The sequence below is a fragment of the Ranitomeya imitator genome, chromosome 1 (assembly GCF_032444005.1).
Source record: "Ranitomeya imitator isolate aRanImi1 chromosome 1, aRanImi1.pri, whole genome shotgun sequence".
Taxonomy (NCBI): Eukaryota; Metazoa; Chordata; class Amphibia; order Anura; family Dendrobatidae; genus Ranitomeya; species Ranitomeya imitator.
Window position 1 is genome coordinate 3,256,182 of NC_091282.1, and position 22,923 is coordinate 3,279,104.

General features: G+C 45.5%; 1 protein-coding gene across 3 annotated transcripts in view; it reads right to left on the reverse strand.

Annotated features, from left to right (window-relative positions):
- The window catches only part of NPR2 (natriuretic peptide receptor 2), a 422,222-nt gene that overhangs the window by 94,318 nt on the left and 304,981 nt on the right, over nt 1–22,923 (reverse strand). For all 3 annotated transcript variants that reach the window (XM_069745468.1, XM_069745472.1, XM_069745463.1), the window contains one exon: nt 20,407–20,484. In XM_069745468.1, the coding sequence (XP_069601569.1) occupies nt 20,407–20,484 (78 nt within the window). The remainder of the gene's footprint in view (nt 1–20,406; nt 20,485–22,923) is intronic.

Genomic DNA, 22,923 nt, shown 5'->3' on the forward strand with positions numbered 1-22,923 from the left:
CTCCATGTGTACGATAGATAGATAATAGATAATAATGAGCCGGGCTGAGGACAGGCGACACCGGAGAACAATGTGTACAGTGGACCGTCTCCATGTGTACGATAGATAGATAATAGATAGATAGATAATAATGAGCCGGGCTGAGGACGGGCGACGCCGGAGAACAATGTGTACAGTGGACGGTCTCCATGTGTACGATAGATAGATAATAGATAATAATGAGTCGGGCTGAGGACAGGCGACACCGGAGAACAATGTGTACAGTGGACCGTCTCCATGTGTACGATAGATAGATAATAGATAGATAGATAATAATGAGCAGGGCTGAGGACGGGCGACGCTGGAGAACAATGTGTACAATGGACCGTCTCCATGTGTACGATAGATAGATAGATAGATAATAATGAGCCGGGCTGAGGACGGGCGACGCCGGAGAACAATGTGTACAGTGGACCGTCTCCATGTGTACGATAGATAGATAATAGATGGATAGATAATAATGAGCCGGGCTGAGGACGGGCGACGCCGGAGAACAATGTGTACAGTGGACCGTCTCCATGTGTATAATAGATAGATAATAGATAATAATGAGCCGGGCTGAGGACGGGCGACGCCGGAGAACAATGTGTACAATGGACGGTCTCCATGTGTAAGATAGATAGATAGATAATAGATAATAATGAGCCGGGCTGAGGACGGGCGACGCCGGAGAACAATGTGTACAGTGGACGGTCTCCATGTGTACGATAGATAGATAATAGATAATAATGAGCCGGGCTGAGGACGGGCGACGCTGGAGAACAATGTGTACAATGGACGGTCTCCATGTGTACGATAGATAGATAATAGATAGATAGATAATAATGAGCCGGGCTGAGGACGGGCGACGCCGGAGATCAATGTGTACAATGGACGGTCTCCATGTGTACAATAGATAGATAATAGATAATAATGAGCCGGGCTGAGGACGGGCGACGCCGGAGAACAATGTGTACAATGGACCGTCTCCATGTGTAAGATAGATAGATAGATAATAGATAATAATGAGCCGGGCTGAGGACGGGCGACGCCGGAGAACAATGTGTACAATGGACCGTCTCCATGTGTACGATAGATAGATAATAGATAATAATGAGCCGGGCTGAGGACGGGCGACACCGGAGAACAATGTGTACAGTGGACGGTCTCCATGTGTACGATAGATAGATAATAGATAATAATGAGCCGGGCTGAGGACGGGCGACGCCGGAGAACAATGTGTACAATGGACGGTCTCCATGTGTACGATAGATAGATAATAGATAATAATGAGTCGGGCTGAGGACGGGCGACGCCGGAGAACAATGTGTACAATGGACGGTCCCCATGTGTACGATAGATAGATAATAGATAATAATGAGCCGGGCTGAGGACGGGCGACGCTGGAGAACAATGTGTACAGTGGACCGTCTCCATGTGTATAATAGATAGATAATAGATAATAATGAGCCGGGCTGAGGACGGGCGACGCCGGAGAACAATGTGTACAATGGACCGTCTCCATGTGTACGATAGATAGATAATAGATAATAATGAGCCGGGCTGAGGACGGGCGACGCCGGAGAACAATGTGTACAATGGACGGTCTCCATGTGTACGATAGATAGATAATAATGAGCCGGGCTGAGGACGGGCGACGCTGGAGAACAATGTGTACAATGGACCGTCTCCATGTGTACGATAGATAGATAATAGATAATAATGAGCCGGGCTGAGGACGGGCGACGCTGGAGAACAATGTGTACAGTGGACGGTCTCCATGTGTACGATAGATAGATAATAGATAATAATGAGCCGGGCTGAGGACGGGCGACGCCGGAGAACAATGTGTACAATGGACCGTCTCCATGTGTACGATAGATAGATAATAGATAATAATGAGCCGGGCTGAGGACGGGCGACGCCGGAGAACAATGTGTACAGTGGACCGTCTCCATGTGTACGATAGATAGATAATAGATAATAATGAGCCGGGCTGAGGACGGGCGACGCCGGAGAACAATGTGTACAGTGGACCGTCTCCATGTGTACGATAGATAGATAATAGATAATAATGAGCCGGGCTGAGGACGGGCGACGCCGGAGAACAATGTGTACAATGGACCGTCTCCATGTGTACAATAGATAGATAATAGATAATAATGAGCCGGGCTGAGGACGGGCGACGCCGGAGAACAATGTGTACAATGGACGGTCCCCATGTGTACGATAGATAGATAATAGATAATAATGAGCCGGGCTGAGGACGGGCGACGCCGGAGAACAATGTGTACAATGGACCGTCTCCATGTGTACGATAGATAGATAATAGATAATAATGAGCCGGGCTGAGGACGGGCGACGCTGGAGAACAATGTGTACAATGGACCGTCTCCATGTGTACGATAGATAGATAATAGATAATAATGAGCCGGGCTGAGGACGGGCGACGCCGGAGAACAATGTGTACAATGGACCGTCTCCATGTGTACGATAGATAGATAATAGATAATAATGAGCCGGGCTGAGGACGGGCGACGCTGGAGAACAATGTGTACAATGGACCGTCTCCATGTGTACGATAGATAGATAATAGATAATAATGAGCCGGGCTGAGGACGGGCGACGCTGGAGAACAATGTGTACAGTGGACCGTCTCCATGTGTACGATAGATAGATAATAGATAATAATGAGCCGGGCTGAGGACGGGCGACGCCGGAGAACAATGTGTACAATGGACGGTCTCCATGTGTACGATAGATAGATAATAGATAATAATGAGCCGGGCTGAGGACGGGCGACGCTGGAGAACAATGTGTACAGTGGACCGTCTCCATGTGTACGATAGATAGATAATAGATAATAATGAGCCGGGCTGAGGACGGGCGACGCTGGAGAACAATGTGTACAATGGACCGTCTCCATGTGTACGATAGATAGATAATAGATAATAATGAGCCGGGCTGAGGACGGGCGACGCTGGAGAACAATGTGTACAATGGACGGTCCCCATGTGTACGATAGATAGATAATAGATAATAATGAGCCGGGCTGAGGACGGGCGACGCTGGAGAACAATGTGTACAATGGACCGTCTCCATGTGTACGATAGATAGATAATAGATAATAATGAGCCGGGCTGAGGATGGGCGACGCTGGAGAACAATCTGTACAATGGACCGTCTCCATGTGTACGATAGATAGATAATAGATAATAATGAGCCGGGCTGAGGACGGGCGACGCTGGAGAACAATGTGTACAATGGACGGTCCCCATGTGTACGATAGATAGATAATAGATAATAATGAGCCGGGCTGAGGACGGGCGACGCTGGAGAACAATGTGTACAATGGACCGTCTCCATGTGTACGATAGATAGATAATAGATAATAATGAGCCGGGCTGAGGACGGGCGACGCTGGAGAACAATGTGTACAGTGGACCGTCTCCATGTGTACGATAGATAGATAATAGATAATAATGAGCCGGGCTGAGGACGGGCGACGCCGGAGAACAATGTGTACAATGGACGGTCTCCATGTGTACGATAGATAGATAATAGATAATAATGAGCCGGGCTGAGGACGGGCGACGCCGGAGAACAATGTGTACAATGGACGGTCTCCATGTGTACGATAGATAGATAATAGATAATAATGAGCCGGGCTGAGGACGGGCGACGCCGGAGAACAATGTGTACAATGGACGGTCTCCATGTGTACGATAGATAGATAATAGATAATAATGAGCCGGGCTGAGGACGGGCGACGCCGGAGAACAATGTGTACAATGGACGGTCTCCATGTGTACGATAGATAGATAATAGATAATAATGAGCCGGGCTGAGGACGGGCGACGCTGGAGAACAATGTGTACAATGGACGGTCTCCATGTGTACGATAGATAGATAATAGATAATAATGAGCCGGGCTGAGGACGGGCGACGCCGGAGAACAATGTGTACAATGGACGGTCTCCATGTGTACGATAGATAGATAATAGATAATAATGAGCCGGGCTGAGGACGGGCGACGCTGGAGAACAATGTGTACAATGGACGGTCTCCATGTGTACGATAGATAGATAATAGATAATAATGAGCCGGGCTGAGGACGGGCGACGCCGGAGAACAATGTGTACAATGGACGGTCTCCATGTGTACGATAGATAGATAATAGATAATAATGAGCCGGGCTGAGGACGGGCGACGCCGGAGAACAATGTGTACAATGGACGGTCTCCATGTGTACGATAGATAGATAATAGATAATAATGAGCCGGGCTGAGGACGGGCGACGCCGGAGAACAATGTGTACAATGGACGGTCTCCATGTGTACGATAGATAGATAATAGATAATAATGAGCCGGGCTGAGGACGGGCGACGCTGGAGAACAATGTGTACAATGGACGGTCTCCATGTGTACGATAGATAGATAATAGATAATAATGAGCCGGGCTGAGGACGGGCGACGCCGGAGAACAATGTGTACAATGGACGGTCTCCATGTGTACGATAGATAGATAATAGATAATAATGAGCCGGGCTGAGGACGGGCGACGCCGGAGAACAATGTGTACAATGGACGGTCTCCATGTGTACGATAGATAGATAATAGATAATAATGAGCCGGGCTGAGGACGGGCGACGCCGGAGAACAATGTGTACAATGGACGGTCTCCATGTGTACGATAGATAGATAATAGATAATAATGAGCCGGGCTGAGGACGGGCGACGCCGGAGAACAATGTGTACAATGGACGGTCTCCATGTGTACGATAGATAGATAATAGATAATAATGAGCCGGGCTGAGGACGGGCGACACCGGAGAACAATGTGTACAATGGACCGTCTCCATGTGTACGATAGATAGATAATAGATAATAATGAGCCGGGCTGAGGACGGGCGACGCTGGAGAACAATGTGTACAATGGACCGTCTCCATGTGTACGATAGATAGATAATAGATAATAATGAGCAGGGCTGAGGACGGGCGACGCCGGAGAACAATGTGTACAATGGACCGTCTCCATGTGTACGATAGATAGATAATAGATAGATAGATAGATAGATAATAGATAGATAGATAATAAATAAATAGATAATAGATATGATAATAGATAGATAGATAATAGATAGATAATAGATAGGTGATAGATAGATAGATAATAGATAATAGATAGATAGATAATAGATAGATAATAGATAGATAGATAGATAATAGATAGATAATAGATAGATAGATGATAGATAGATAATAGATAGATAATAGATAGATAATAGATAGATAGATAATACAGTTGTGGCCAAAAGTATTGACACCCCTGCAATTCTGTCAGATAATACTCAGTTTCTTCCCGATAATGATTGCAATCACAAATTCTTTGTTATTATTATCTTCATTTAATTTGTCTTAAATGAAAAAACACAAAAAGAATTGTCCTAAAGCCAAATCTATATATATAATTGTTTAACGGTCACTTTCGTCTGTCTGTCCGTCTGTCATGGTTATTCATCCGCTGATTGGTCTCACCAGCTGCCTGTCATGGCTGCCGCGACCAATCAGCGACGGGCACAGTCCGATTAGTCCCTCCCCTACTCCCCTGCACTCACTGACCGGCGCCCGCTCCGTAATCCCCTCCGCTCACACAGGGTTAATGGCAGCGGTAACGGCCCGCGGTGTAACGCACTCCGTTACTGCCGCTATTAACCCTGTGTGTCCCCAACTATTTACTATTGATGCTGCCTAAGCGGCATCAATAGTAAAAATGTCATGTTAAAAATAGTAACATAGTAACATAGTTAGTAAGGCCGAAAAAAGCCATTTGTCCATCCAGTTCAGCCTATATTCCATCATAATAAATCCCCAGATCTACGTCCTTCTACAGAACCTAATAATTGTATGATACAATATTGTTCTGCTCCAGGAAGACATCCAGGCCTCTCTTGAACCCCTCGACTGAGTTCGCCATCACCACCTCCTCAGGCAAGCAATTCCAGATTCTCACTGCCCTAACAGTAAAGAATCCTCTTCTATAAGAAGAAAACAAAAAACCTGCTATACTCACCATCCGCCGCCTTTCCCGCTCCTCTCCACGCTCCCGGGACCGCTCCATTGCAAGCGGCAGCTTCCGCTACCAGGGCTGGTGCGCGACAAGGACCTGCCGTGACATCACAGTCATGTGACCGCGACGTCATCATAGGTCCTGCTCACACCAGCCCTGGGACCGGAAGCTGCCGCTTGCAATGGAGCGGTCCCGGGAGCGTGGAGAGGAGCGGGAAAGGCGGCAGATGGTGAGTATAGCAGGACTTCAACGTGACTGGGCAATATACTACGTGGCTGGGCAATATACTACGTGGCTGGACAATATACTATATGACTGGGCAATATACTACGTCACTGGGCAATATACTACGTGACTGGGCAATATACTACGTGACTGGGCAATATACTACGTGACTGGGCAATATACTACGTGACTGGGCAATATACTACGTGGCTGGGCAATATACTACGTGGCTGGGCAATATACTACGTGACTGGGCAATATACTACGTGACTGGGCAATATACTACGTGGCTGGGCAATATACTACGTGGCTGGGCAATATACTACGTGGCTGGGCAATATACTACGTGGCTGGGCAATATACTACGTGGCTGGGCAATATACTACGTGGCTGGGCAATATACTACGTGGCTGGGCAATATACTACGTGGCTGGGCAATATACTATGTGGCTGGGCAATATACTACGTGGCTGGGCAATATACTACGTGACTGGGCAATATACTACGTGGACATGCATATTCTAGAATACCCGATGCGTTAGAATTGGGCCACCATCTAGTTGGATATAATTCCACACGAAACATAAAAAGGGGGTGGACAAAAGTATTGGCACTGTTGGAAAAATCCTGTGCTGCTTCTCTAATTAGTGTAATTAACAGCACCTGTAACTTACCTGTGGCACCTAACAGGTGTTGGCAATAACTAAATCACACTTGCAGCCAGTTGACATGGATGAAAGTTGACTCAACCGCTGTCCTGTGTCCTTGTGTGAACCACATTGAGCATGGAGAAAAGAAAGAAGACCAAAGAACTGTCTGAGGACTTGAGAAACCAAATTGTGAGGAAGCATGAGCAATCTCAAGGCTACAAGTCCGTCTCCAAAGACCTGAATGTTCCTGTGTCTACCGTGCGCAGTGTCATCAAGAAGTGTAAAGCCCATGGCACTGTGGCTAACCTCCCTAGATGTGGGCGGAAAAGAAAAATTGACAAGAGATTTCAACGCAAGATTGTGCGGATGTTGGATAAAGAACCTCGACTAACATCCAAACAAGTCCAAGCTGCCCTGCAGTCCGAGGGTACAACAGTGTCAACCCGTACTATCCGTCGGCGTCTGAATGAAAAGGGACTGTATGGTAGGAGACCCAGGAAGACCCCACTTCTTACCCCGAGACATAAAAAAGCCAGGCTGGAGTTTGCCAAAACTTACCTGAAAAAGCCTAAAACGCTTTGGAAGAATGTTCTCTGGTCAGATGAGACAAAAGTAGAGATTGGGCAAAGGCATCAACATAGAGTTTACAGGAGAAAAAAAGAGGCATTCAAAGAAAAGAACACGGTCCCTACAGTCAAACATGGCGGAGGTTCCCTGATGTTTTGGGGTTGCTTTGCTGCATCCGGCACTGGACTGCTTGACCGTGTGCATGGCATTATGAAGTCTGAAGACTACCAACAAATTTTGCAGCATAATGTAGGGCCCAGTGTGAGAAAGCTGGGTCTCCCTCAGAGGTCATGGGTCTTCCAGCAGGACAATGACCCAAAACACACTTCAAAAAGCACTAGAAATGGTTTGAGAGAAAGCACTGGAGACTTCTAAGGTGGCCAGCAATGAATCCAGACCTGAATCCCATAGAAAACCTGTGGAGAGATCTAAAAATGGCAGTTTGGAGAAGGCACCCTTCAAATATCAGGGACCTGGAGCAGTTTGCCAAAGAAGAATGGTCTAAAATTCCAGCAGAGCATTGTAAGAAACTCATTGATGGTCACCGGAAGCGGTTGGTCGCAGTTATTTTGGCTAAAGGTTGTGCAACCAAGTATTAGGCTGAGGGTGCCAATACTTTTGTCTGGCCCATTTTTGGAGTTTTGTGTGAAATGATCAATGTTTTGCTCTTTTGTGTTTTTTCATTTAAGACAAATTAAATGAAGAAGATAATACCAAAGAATTTGTGTTTGCAATCATTTTCAGGAAGAAACTGAGTATTATCTGACAGAACTGCAGGGGTGTCAATACTTTTGGCCATGACTGTAGATAGATAGATAATAGATGATCGATAGATAATAAACAGATAGATAGATAGATGATTGATAATAGATAGATAATAGATAGATAGATACAGCGAGTGAAATAACTATTCTACTCATCACCAATTTTCTAAAGGTGCTACATGACATGAAATTCTCCCCAAATGTCGGTAACAACTCATTCAATCCACACAGGACAGAGATCTGCACAGTTGTCTATAAATGACGTGTAATAATGAATTACACAGGGTAAAATATTCAACACGTTACTGAAATTTATTTTACCCCTTAACCCTGAAGCGTTTTTCGGTTTTGCGTTTTCGTTTTTCGCTCCCCTTTTTCTCAGTGCAATATTTTATTTTTCCATCAATTTGGCCATGTGAGGGTTTGTTTTTTGCAGGACGAGTTGTACTTTTGAATAACATCATTGGTTTTATGATGTCATGTACCAGAAAATGGGAAAAAAATTCCAAGTGCGGTGAAATTACAAAAAAAGTGCAGTCCCACACTTGTTTTTTGTTTGGCTTTTTGCTAGGTTCACTAAATGCTAAATCTGCCCCACCATTGTGATTCTCCAGATCATTACGAGTTCATAGACACCAAACATATCCGGGTTCTTTATCTAAATGGTGACAAAAATTCCAAACTTTTGTAAAAAATAAATAAAAATTCCGTCATTTTCCGATACCCGCAGCGTCTCCACTTTTCGTGATCTGGGGTCGGGTGAGGGCTTATTTATTGCGTGCCGAGCTGATGTTTTTAATTATACCATTTTGGTCGCCTGTTATTGCATTTTAATGCAATGTTGTGGTGACCAAAAAACTTAATTTTGGCATTTCTAATTTTTTTCTCGCTCTGCCGTTTAGCGATCGGGTTAATCCTTTTTTTATTGATAGATCGGGCAATTCTGAACGCGACGATACCAAATATGTGCAGGTTTGATTTTATTTTTATTGTTTTATTTTGAACGGGGCGAAAGAGGGGTGATTTGAACTTTTATATATATTTTATTGTTTTTGATATTTTTAAAAACATTTTTTTTTTACTTTTGGCATGCTTCAATAGTCTCCAGCTTCAATAGTCTCCATGGAAAACTAGAAACTGCCACAACCCGTTCGGTTCTGCTACATAGAGGCGATGTTCAGATTGCCTCTATGTAGTAGAATTGCTCACTTGCTATGAGTGCCGACCACTGGGTGGCGCTCACAGCAATCCGGCACTTATAACCATAGAGGTCTCCATGACACCTCTGGTTGTCATGCCGACACACCGGTGACCCGCGATCATGTGACACAGGTCACAGGTGTGCGTATTTCCGGCGCGATTGCCGGAAGCGCCATTTAAATGTCAAGTAAGCACGGGCAAAGTCCTGACATTGTTGTAACCATTCTCTGGAAAGTAGCGGGGGCATTTTTCGTCCCAAAGGGCATTCTCAGGAACTCAGAAAGCCCGAAGGGAGTAATGAAGGCCGAGCGCTCCTGAGCGTCCTCCATTAGGGGTATCTGCCAGTACCCCTTGCTCAAGACTAACATGGTCATAAATTGGGCACTGGCCAGACGATCCAATAGATCATCAATCCTGGGCATTGGGTAGGCATCACTCTTGGTGGCATCATTTAATAGTCTGTAATCAGAGCAGAATCGTGTTGTACCATCCTTCTTGGGGACCAGGATGACAGGAGAGGCCCAAGAACTGTGAGATGGCTGAACAACTCCCAGTCGTTTCATCTCCTCCCGTTCGTTCTTTATCATACCTTGAACAGCCTCTGGAACCCGGTAGGCAGCCTGCTGGATGGGGCGTTGTCCGGGGGATTCCACATGGTGGCTGGGGAGAGTAGTCTTCCCCGGCTTTGAGGAGAAAGCAGCAGCCCTCAGCCTTAGTACGGTGAAAATATTGTCCTTTTGTATATCCGATAAATGGGAGCCTAGGGGCACTTGTTCCAGTGATCCTCCCGCTTGGGCAACCTGGAGAAGATCGTGGAGATACTCGGCGGCGGCGGTATCACTAGGGGGGTGGCAGATGGCTAGAACAGGCAGAGATCGGTCATGGTAGTCTTTCAGCACGTTAATGTGGACAGTTTTCTGTCGTCGATCACTAGAGTCCAGGGCAATAACGTAGTTATTGTCATTAATTTTCTTGACAACCTGATAAGGACCTTCCCACACTGCTTGAAGCTTGTTGGAAGGGGAAGCAGTAATCATGAGCACTTGTTGTCCTTCCATAAATTCCCGGGTCTTGGCATTACGGTCATACCAGGTTTTTTGTCTGGACTGGGCCATTCGCTGATGTTCTTTAGCCAAGGTAGCTAGCTGGGCGAGACGGTCTCTGAACTTTACAACATAGGGAATGATGGGCATTCCGGTGTCTGAGATATCTCCCTCCAAATGTTCTTTCAGAAGAGTGAGAGGCCCACGGACCTTCCGGCTAAACAGTAGTTTGAAGGGAGAGAACCCTGTGGACTCTTGGGGAACCTCCCGATAGGCGAAGAGGAGATGTGGTAGGTATTTTTCCCAGTCTTTTTCAACATCAACAAAAGCCCTCAGCATATTTTTTAGGGTTCCATTAAAGCGTTCATATAGTCTGTTGGTCTGCGGGTGGTATGGGGTGGTGCTAATGGCTCGAACACCACAGGTATGCCATAGGGATTGGACCAGATCTGACATGAACTGAGTGCCTTGATCCGATAATATTTCACTAGGAAACCCTACCCAGGTCAAAATGGTAACAAGGGCCTCGGCTACCTTCACTGCTGTAATACTGGACAGGGCCACAACTTCAGGATACCGAGTGGCATAGTCCACCACTGTCAGGATATATTTTTTTCCTCGACCGGCTGGGGTGGGCCAGAGGACCTATGATGTCGACAGCTACATGTTGAAATGGTTCTTCAATTATGGGCAGGGATTGCAGGGGTACCTTATATCGAGCTCCTGGATGCCACATTTTCTGGCACATATCACAGGTGCGGAAATAATGGGCTACCGACTGCGAGATGCCAGGCCGGTAAAAACTTTGGGTGAGTCTCTTTTCCGTCCTTTTCCTTCCTTGATTCCCAACCAAGGGGATGTCATGGGCCAGTTGGAGTAGCTGTGTCCTGAACTTCTGAGGAACAATAAGTTGCCCGGTCGTTGCCCTTGTCACTAACTTTTGTTACATGATAATACAGTCCATTTTCTAGAGTGAAGCCATCCCCATTATCTCCCATGTGCCCAGTTTCTGCCCTTAGCCTAAGGGCTGCTAAGGTAGTGTCACCCTCTATTTCTCTCCTAAACTCCTCTCTATCCCAAGACTCTCCCAATGTAGTAGCAGTGAACGTATTGCTTACCAACTCTGATGCGGTTCGTGGTGGTTGCTCCCCGGTGAGATCCGGATGACGTAGTGCTTGAAGGGCCTGTAGTCGGGTGACTGCTCCCACAAATTGGCACTGTAACTCCCCAATGTGGATCCCAAGGAGGATATCTGCAGGAAGTCCTCCCATAACTTCAATCCAACAGTTTTTCTCCACAACCATAATCAAAACGCACAGAAGCTTTCTGTATATATTTGCGGGCACCCCCTACCAGGACAATGGGAATTCCCAGATCTTGGTGAATTGCCTCAGGTCGAACCATACAGGGGTCAGCGATAGTCAGGAAAGCCCCCGTGTCTCTAAATTCTGACACTTTGTATCCATCAATTAACACATCCTGCAGGTGGCGTTGCCGTTGTTCTGGGTAGCTAAAGGACAAAGGCCGGAGTCTGTACATTCCAGGAGGGGTATCTATGGTGCTGTGGTCGGTGGTCAACTCTGGTGGGGGTGGTGGTAGCTCTTCCTCAGGCAGGATGGATTGCACAAGATGCACTGACTGGACGAGGTGGGGCTGCGTGGGGCTCCCTCCGAATCCTTGAGGGACAGCCAGACTGCAAATGTCCAGGTTGCTCACATCCATAACATCTCCTCTCTGTGATACCCCAGGTCGTGGTCGGAACTGTTGAGACCCAGGATTGTGAGGCGTGATTGTCATCGGCTTGTGACTAGGTGGAAGGGCAGATATAATCGGAGGGGGACGGGGCGCGGGAGAAGGCCGTGGTTCATTGTCCAGAAGCCTCCTTCATGGCGGACAGATAGTAAGGGTTTCATCGGCCACGGTACACGGGGTGCGCTCCTGGACCCATTCCCGTACCTCTGCGGGGCACATGGCAAGAAAAATGATAATTACTTACCGGTAATTTGATTTTCCAGAGCCATGACAGCACCGCACATTGAGAGATGGTATCCGCCCCAAGGAACAGGAAACCTGTAGCAGAGAAAAAAGAAGGGGGCGGCACCTCTCTCTACAGTTTTTGTTTCAGAGTATGCAAGGTAACCGCCAAATTAGTACATCAGTATTTTATTAACAAAGTCACTTTTGTACACCTTCTTTTATATTTTAATGTTTTTTTTGTTTTTTTTGTGCATCACACAACCATCACCCAGATAGGGTGGGAACTGTCATGGCTCTGGAAAATCAAATTACTGGTAAGTAATTACCATTTTTTTCCCTTCCCCATGACAGCACCGCACATTGATAGGAAGAAATAGAATAGAATCCTAGGGTGGGGCAACAGCGGATAACACTTTCCTACCAAAGCCTAAATTTGAGGGTCCTAGGTCTAGCCTGTAGTGGTGGAAGAAAGTGGATGGTGAGGACCATACTGCTGCCCTGCAAATCTGTTCCACAGATGCATTAGCCTTTTCAGCCCAAGATGTGGCTATGGCCCTTGTAGAGTGAGCCCTTATACCCCAGTGGGGGAGTCTGACCTGAGGAAGAGTAAGATGGTGAAATAGCCATACGAAGCCACCGTGCAATAGATGATTTCGAGGCTTTCTTACCCCTGTTTGCCTCCTGGAAGGAGACGAAAAGAGATGACGACTGTCGCCATGGTTTTGATATTTCTATGTACTGGAGTAGGCAACGTCTAATGTCAAGGCAATGGAAGGCTTGTTCTCCCTGGGATTTTGGATTTGCACAAAATGAAGGCAGAATTATTTCCTCGTTCCTGTGGAATTTTGAATTGACCTTTGGGAAGAAGGTCGGGTCAGTTCTTATGATTATGCTGTCCTCCATAAAGGTAGTATATGGAGGATTTACCGAAATGGCTTGCAGCTCGCAGATACGCCGAGCCGATGTCAGGGCAACCAGGAGCACTGTTTTTAAAGTTAAGGCCTTCTCTGAAATAGAAGCAAGTAGCTTGAAAGGAGGAGATGCATTAGGACTAAATTTAGATCCCAGGGAGTCACCTTTGGTAACAATTTTGAGGGTCTCGCTGCAAATGAGGCTCGGATAAACGGGTAGACCCAGGGGTGATCTGCAAGTTTTTGGTCAAATAGAGCACCCAAGGCAGAGACTTGTACTTTTAGGGTGTTAGGAGATAACCCTTTTTCTAGCCCTTTTTAAAGGAATTCTAGTATCTCTTTCACCGGGACTTTTTGGCTCGTATTGGACAACTGTCGTCCCGAGAATTCCAGGAACTTTTCCCATATCTTGTCCAATGTTACTTTCTTTCTGCTGGTGAGCAGAGTGTCTACTAAAGAGTTTGAGAAACTCTTTGCTAGTAATAGTCCCCTCTCAAGTCCTAGGCGGTGAGATGGAGTCTGTGCACTTGAGGATGTAGGACCGGGCCCTGGTGTGGAAGGTTTGGGATGTCCGGGAGGATCCATGGGTCCGAGATAGACATGCGTCTGAACCATGTGACCCATGCACTTTTCCGCCAAAACGGTGCCACGAGGATTATCCGCGCCCTGTCCTCTCGAATCTTCTTTAGAACTATCGGAATCGGTGGAATTGGAGGGAATGCATACCCTAGGTGAAAGTTCCACCAGTGCAGCAGTGCATCTCGGCCCTCCGGGTGTTCTTTTGGATTGAGGGAGTAGAACCTGTTTACTTGTCGGTTTTTTCTTGTGGCAAATAAATCTATTTCCGGCATGCCCCAGATGGCACAGATTTTCCCAAACACGTCTTGGTTCAGGGACCACTCCCCCTGGCGTAATACATGATGGCTTAAGAAGTCCGCCACCAGATTCTCTGTTCCCTTTAGGTGTGTTCCTGATAAGGACAAAAGGTTGCTTTCTGCCCATTCGAACAGTTGTTTGGCTTCTGACATCAGGGATGTTGATCTTGTTCCCCCTTGATGTTTTATGTAAGCTATCGTGGTACTGTTGTCGGATAGCATTGTGATGTGTTTCCCTTTGACCCTTTTGCCTTATAAAGAAGTGCTCGCCTTACTGCTGTCAATTCTTTTAGGTTGGAGGATGCTGTTCTCATTGAGGGTTCACACGGACCCTGCAGAACTAGGTCTGACAGATGTGCTCCCCAACCTAATGGCCCCGCATCTGTAGTTAGTACTACCAGGTTTTGGGTTGACCATGGTACCGCATTTTTTAAGTTTTCCGTGCTCAGCCACCACTTCAACGATTCTTGCACCTGCGGTGATAGAAAAAACTTCCGATTCAGGTTGCATGGAACCACTGACTGTTCGGACAATATCTGGTGTTGTAGTTCTCTTGTATGGGCTGGTGCCCACTTTACTGCCAGAATTGTTGCTGTTAGGACTCCTAGCAGTGGCATCGCGGACCTTAGATAAATGGGTTGAGTCGTCTGTACCTGGTGGACTTTTTTGTCTGGGAGAACGCATTTTTGTTCAATCGAATTCAACTGGATTCCCAGGAATTTCTGTATCTAGGTTGGATCTAATCTTGACTTTTTGAAGTTTATTATCCAGCCCAGATTTGTTAGTATTTCTAGTACCTTTGTGACAGCCTTCCCGCATTTTTGTTTGTCGTCTGCTACAACAAGAAAGTCGTCTAAATAGGGGATCAGGAGTATTTCTTCCTTCCTTATGTAGGATGCTATTTCCGATATTATTTTTGTAAATATACGGGAAGCTATTGAGACCCCGAAGGGAAGGCACTGATATTGTAGGTGAGTGGGAACCTGAGCAATTTCCACTACCAATCTTAGGTATTGTTGGTGCTCTTCGCAGATTGGCATATGGTAATAGGCTTCGGTTAGGTCTATTACCACCATGTAACACCCTGGACTGAGTAATTTCACTGCCGACCTTAATGTCTCCATCTTGAATTTTTGCACCCGGATCTATCGCTTTAACGATTTTAGATTGAATATCGTTCTCATTGAACCATCTGGTTTTGGTGTAAGGATGAGGTACCTTTTTTAACACTTTTTTTCTGTAGGAGTATCCAAACTTCCTTCTCTAACGTGGCCTGATTTTTCTTAGCCACCTGGGTGAATATTACTCTCCGTGGTGGGGTTTTGGTAAAACTCAGTCGCAGGCCCTTGGATAATAGATTTGTTATCCATCGAGAGGCAGGTAATGCTTCCCACTGATGGAGGAAATTTTGGAGCCTTCCTCCTACCGGATTCCTGGCGTCATTGCTGTTTTGGGTGTGATCTACGGGGAGGCTTATTGAAGAGGAATCCTTTATCTTTCCTCCAAAGCCTTCCTCGCATGGACCTATCCTCAGAGCGTCCACGGCCACCTCTATTTCCTGATCCTCAAAAGGACGATTGAGTATCACCCCAACGGCGTTTAGAAAAGGGAGGGAGCGGAAACAGTTTCTTTTAATCCGACGCTTTCTCCAATAGCTCATCTAATGTTTTCCCAAAGAGGTACTGACCCTCGCAAGGGATGGCACAAAGTTTTACTTTTGACTGGAAGTCTGTGTTCCAGTTTTTTAGCCATAATGCCCTCCTTCCTGAGTTTGATAGGGCACACGCACGGGCGGCGCACCGAGCGGAGTCCACCAACGCATCCGCTATAAAACCTGCCGCTTTCTGTATTGAGGGTATTGCCTCTAAAAGTCTCTCTCTTGGGCATTTATTTTTAATTTGCTCAGTTAATTCCTCCAACCACTTGACCATAGCACGAGCTGTGCAAGTGGCGGCAACCCCAGGCTTAAATGACCACGCTGACGCCTCCCAAGCGGATTTGAAGAAAGCATCATGCTTCTTGTAAGAGGGTCTTTTAAGGCACCCATATCTTCAAATGGTAGGGCTATCCCTTTTGAGGTGCTGGCGATGGCCTTGGGGCGTTCTCACATTTCTCACAGGCTTCCTCATCAAACGGATATTTACGTTTTGTGTCTGGAACCAACATTTTTTATTAGGTTTTTTCCATTCTCTTTTAATTAAATTTAAAAGGCTTTTATGAAAAGGAAAAACCTTACATTTTTTCCCCTCTAAATTGCTAAACATGGAGTCTTGTACCGTGCGTTGTTCTCTGGGTGTTTCAACCCCCATAGTTGACCTAACCAATTTTAGCAATTCCCCAATATTTTCGGATAAAAAATAAGGGCGGCCACACTCCTCTCATCTGAGGAGTCTAGTTCTCATACATCCGAGGGGGTTAATTCTCCCAACTCTTCCTCCGAGTCTACATCGGAGCTTTGGTTTTTTTTAGAAGTATGGGAAGGGGTGGGTTTTCCAATGTTGAGCGCGGCTTGGTCTTTTAATTGTTCTTTCACTGACATTTTCACTTCATCTCTAATAATTGTTTTAATGCTTTGGAGTAGGGATGGCGACGCTTCGGCTACTGTTTTATCAATACACGGCCGACAGATCCGTTTTTCGTATGTTGTGGGGAGGGTTTCTCTGCATAACGCACACAACCTGTTCTTCTGCTTTGTGGTGGCTTTTTTACCCTAGAATATAAAGATGATATATGGTTGTCACTAACTCACTCACCCACCGACCCATGAATACCACGACAGGCTGTAGGTCCTCCTCTGTTACGCGTCCATCTGCAGCAGGGTCTGCCATGCTTGAGCTGTACAGCACTGAATGCTGTGCGCTGTTTTAATTTTAAATGAGTAGAGCGGTGTGCGCGCTCCTGGAACGACTTCCACCTGGAAGCGTCCAACACACCCTCTTACTCCGGCGTGTGACGTTACTTCCGGCGTGACCGGAAGTCGTCACCCATTCAGTCGGCGCCAGCGTCGTGATGGGCACGCCTGCACCCCGGCCCAGCCTCCAAGCAGGAGGAAGTCCAGGAAGGTGGACGAGCGCGGTCTAACAGCTCCCTATGGCAAGGATTACAGGCGCGCACCACTGTGCCCAGCTGCAGCCCCCCCGTGGACCTCGGCCTCCGGACCGGAACATCAGAGGGAGATCCCTCTGGAGGTATTTTACCACAGGCATCCGCCTGCAGGAACAGGAAACAAAAACTGAGGAGAGAGGTGCCGCCCCCTTCTTTTATCTCGGCTGCAGGTTTCCTGTTCCTGGGGGCGGATACCATCTCTCAATGTGCGGTGCTGTCATGGGGAAGGGAAAATTTTTCTATAAGGAATGCCTGTATAACATCTTCCACCGTAAAGGTGTTTTCTGCTTCCAGACATCTCTGACATGCCTGGGACAACTTATGTGCATACATCCTAAACGATCCCCCCGTAGTGCATGGGAGGTCTCGGAACTTGGCCCTATATGAGTCTGGGGTGATAGGATGGTAACCCAGGATAGTCTGCTTTAGAATGTTATAATCCAGATACCGCTGTGAGTCAATGGTTCAGTAAGCCTCCGCCAGGCTACCGTTCAGGAGTCCCACTAACAAACGCATCCAGCCAGAGTGGGGCACCTCCATAACAGCACACTGCTGCTCAAAGTCCTTGAAGAACCCCTCCACATCTCCGGAAGCCTCATCAAATGGCTTAAATTCTGTCAAGGTGATCCGTACAGGCTCCCGGATCGTTGGGTTTACACTCCACATTGCATTACTCTCTCTTTCGACCTCCATTGCTTCTTGTCTTCGCTGTGCCCAGCGGGCAGCCTCCTCCTTATACTCCTGAGAGACGCCCGGGCCCAGAACCGCCATCTCTTGTTCGTACCACACCACCCACTGGCTTTTTGGGGTGGGGATTCCGGTCTCCAGTGCTCGTCCTTCAGACATCTGGGAGTAGGTGGCCGGGCTAGTACCCACCAGTAGGTCTATTAAGGCTTCTTTAGCCAGTCCCTGGTAGTTCAGGCCCAGGTCTCTGGCTCTCTCCTGTAAACTGGATACAGTCCAATTTCTGTATTCAATCTGTGGGTGCTTCTCCATTGGGTTAAACTCTGTTGATCCCACCGCTACCACCAGTTGCCACGGGGTCCTTTTCCGATACCACACAATCAACAGAGCAGGGGAAGTGTGAACAGTCCCAAGACCTTTATTATAGGCAAAACTAAAAGGTCCATAAACAATCCACCACACTGAGGATACAATAGTCCAGAACACGAATGCAGTTCAGTCACAGGATAAAATATCCAAGGAGATGAGAGTCCAATAATCCAGCATACAGATTATAAACAAAAATCCATATGCTTCCCTTTCTCTCTGATGTGCTGTGTTCACACCATCTTCTCCACACAGGAACTGACTTCACAGCTCCTGTCCTCCCCAGCCCCCTCCTTATATCCAGGGATAGTCAGACAGGTTGGGGTGGTATTCAGGCCTCCCAGACCTGACAAAGGTGCCTTGGGGATTAAGGCACTACAGGGGGTCATCAAGAGGCATAGATACAGTCAGGCTGCAGACAGTAAAGGTACCGTCACACTAGACGATATCGCTAGCGATCCGTGACGTTGCAGCGTCCTCGCTAGCGATATCGTCCAGTGTGACAGGCAGCAGCGATCAGGCCCCTGCTGTGCTGTCGCTGGTCGGGGAAGAAAGTCCAGAACTTTATTTCGTCGCTGGACTCCCCGCAGACATCGCTGGATCGGCGTGTGTGACACCGATTCAGCGATGTCTTCGCTGGTAACCAGGGTAAACATCGGGTAACTAAGCGCAGGGCCGCGCTTAGTAACCCGATGTTTACCCTGGTTACCATCGTTAAAGTAAAAAAAACAACCGCTACATACTTACCTACCGCTGTCTGTCCTCGGCGCTCTGCTTCTCTGTTCTGGCTGTGAGCACAGCGGCCGGAAAGCAGAGCGGTGACGTCACCGCTCTGCTTTCCGGCTGCCCGGCGCTCACAGCCAGACCAGAGAAGCAGAGCGCCGAGGACAGACAGCGGTAGGTAAGTATGTAGCGTTTGTTTTTTTACTTTTTAGGATAGTAACCAGGGTAAACATCGGGTTACTAAGCGCGGCCCTGCGCATAGTAACCCGATGTTTACCCTGGTTACCGGGGACCTCGGGATCGTTGGTCGCTGGAGAGCTGTCTGTGTGACAGCTCTCCAGCGACGCTGCAGCGATCCGGATCGTTGTCTGTATCGCTGCAGCGTCGCTCAGTGTGACGGCACCTTAAGTGAGCTAATCCAATTATCAGCCTTTTGGAAGGTAATTGAGACTCTACAATATGGGGAACACACGGAATGATACAGGGCAACAAGAGAACACTATGAAAATCAGTAAAATATAAATATACACAAAATGATACCCACATGACATATCACACAATCTGTTACTGAAAGCTTCTGACTTCAGCATTTATTCCTCCACTGCCTAAGACTTCTGCACAGCGCTGCACAGTCTCCTATCTATACAGGAATCCAGTCAGCAATGGCTGTCCTACGGTCAGATGAGGGGTCCCCAACCTGTGGCTCTCGGGCCCCTAATGTGTGGCTTGCCACTGTCTGCCAGCTTTGTGAATTGGCTCCATGTGTAGCAAACCGTTACTAAGAGAAGATCTCTAGATGGTGACTTGTGTGAAGTCCTGCATACTCGACCCTTAACTAAAGGTAAGAGTGTAAAGCCCCTTTAATGCTGATCATCATATCACCAAAAGGGGGCTCCGGCGCAGTAATCTCCTGAAGATGATGTGGAAGTGGCCATTGATCGGGGACGGAGGTGGAGAAGTGCAGCAGAGCTGAGGAGCGACATGCACCCCGATAAACTGGAGCATACAACTTCAAGGATTTCTCACTAATGTCCCAATGAAATTCTAACAGCAAAGTGCGAGAGTGATCAGCATTAAAGGGGCTTCACACTTATGTATTAACTTAGGGGTCTGAAATCCTGTTATTCTTCACAAGGGGGCTGTACCCTGAAGGTTGACGTCCATACACTACATGGTTACATGGAGGGGTCGCCGGCGTCTGAAGAGCTCACAACGTCCTCATACTTACATGTTTCAACTCGAACAGGACCTGTCTGGTCAGCTCGATGCGCTTCTTATTCACATGTTTAATGGCGACTACATTACCCTGAAAAAACAGCACAAGACACAGTGAGATCAGGTGCCAGGACCACGAGACAGCAGCCACCAAGAGACAGGACAAGAAGAGACAAGCAGAAACAATAAAGACAGAGGACAGCTGGTCAGATGGCAACAACAGTCACAGCGTCTGTGACAAATCCATGACCTCAAAAAGCCATGAAGTCATTAAAAATGGAAATCCATGATCTTTAACAGCTATAATACTGCCCCTATGTACAAGAATATAACTACTATAATACTGCCCCATGTACAAGAATATAACTCCTATAATACTGCCCCTATGTACAAGAATATAACTACTATAATACTGCCCCTATGTACAGGAATATAACTACTATAATACTGCTCCTATGTACAAGAATATAACTACTATAATACTGCTCCTATGTACAAGAATATAACTACTATAATACTGCCCCTATGTACAAGAATATAACTACTATAATACTGCCCCTATGTACAAGAATATAACTACTATAATACTGCCCCTATGTACAAGAATATAACTACTATAATACTGCTCCTATGTACAGGAATATAACTACTATAATACTGCTCCTATGTTCAAGAATATAACTACTATAATACTGCCCATATGTACAGGAATATAACTACTATAATACTGCCCCTATGTACAAGAATATACTACTATAATACTGCTCCTATGTACAAGAATATAACTACTATAATACTGCTCCTATGTACAAGAATATAACTACTATAATACTGCTCCTATGTACAAGAATATAACTACTATAATACTGCCCCTATGTACAAGAATATAACTACTATAATACTGCCCCTATGTACAAGAATATAACTACTATAATACTGCCCCTATGTACAAGAATATAACTACTATAATACTGCTCCTATGTACAGGAATATAACTACTATAATACTGCTCCTATGTACAAGAATATAACTACTATAATACTGCTCCTATGTACAAGAATATAACTACTATAATACTGCCCCTATGTACAAGAATATAACTACTATAATACTGCCCCTATGTACAAGAATATAACTACTATAATACTGCCCCTATGTACAAGAATATAACTACTATAATACTGCTCCTATGTACAAGAATATAACTACTATAATACTGCCCCTATGTACAAGAATATAACTACTATAATACTGCCCCTATGTACAAGAATATAACTACTATAATACTGCCCCTATGTACAAGAATATAACTACTATAATACTACCCCTATATACAAGAATATAACTACTATAATACTGGCCCTATGTACAAGAATATAACTACTATAATACTGCCCCATGTACAAGAATATAACTCCTATAATACTGCCCCTATGTACAAGAATATAACTACTATAATACTGCCCCTATGTACAGGAATATAACTACTATAATACTGCTCCTATGTACAAGAATATAACTACTATAATACTGCCCCTATGTACAAGAATATAACTACTATAATACTGCTCCTATGTACAAGAATATAACTACTATAATACTGCTCCTATGTACAAGAATATAACTACTATAATACTGCTCCTATGTACAAGAATATAACTACTATAATACTGCCCCTATGTACAAGAATATAACTACTATAATACTGCCCCTATGTACAAGAATATAACTACTATAATACTGACCCTATGTACAAGAATTAACTACAATACTGCTCCTATATACAATAACTACTATAATACTGCCCCATGTACAAGAATATAACTACTATAATACTGCCCCTATGTACAAGAATATAACTACTATAATACTGCTCCTATGTACAAGAATATAACTACTATAATACTGCTCCTATATACAAGAATATAACTACTATAATACTGTCCTCTATATACAAGAATATAACTACTATAATACTGCTCCTATGTACAAGAATATAACTACTATAATACTGCCCCTACGTACAAGAATATAACTCCTATAATACTGCTCCTATATACAAGAATATAACTCCTATAATACTCCCCCTACGTACAAGAATATAACTATTATAATACTGCTTCTATGTACAAGAATATAACTCCTATAATACTGCCCCTACGTACAAGAATATAAGTACTATAATACTGCCCCTATGTACAAGACTATAACTACAATAATACTGCTCCTATGTACAAGAATATAACTACTATAATACTGCTCCTATGTACAGGAATATAACATATAGGAGCAGTATTATAGTAGTTATATTCTTGTATATAGAAGCAGTATTATAGTAGTTATATTCGTGTACATAGGGAGCAGTATTATAGTAGTTATATTCTTGTACATAGGAGCAGTACTATAATAGTTATATTCTCATACATAGGGGGCAGTATTATAGTAGTTATATTCATGCACATAGGGGTAGTATTATAGTAGTTATATTCTTGTATATAGAGGCAGTATTATAGTAGTTATATTCTTGTAC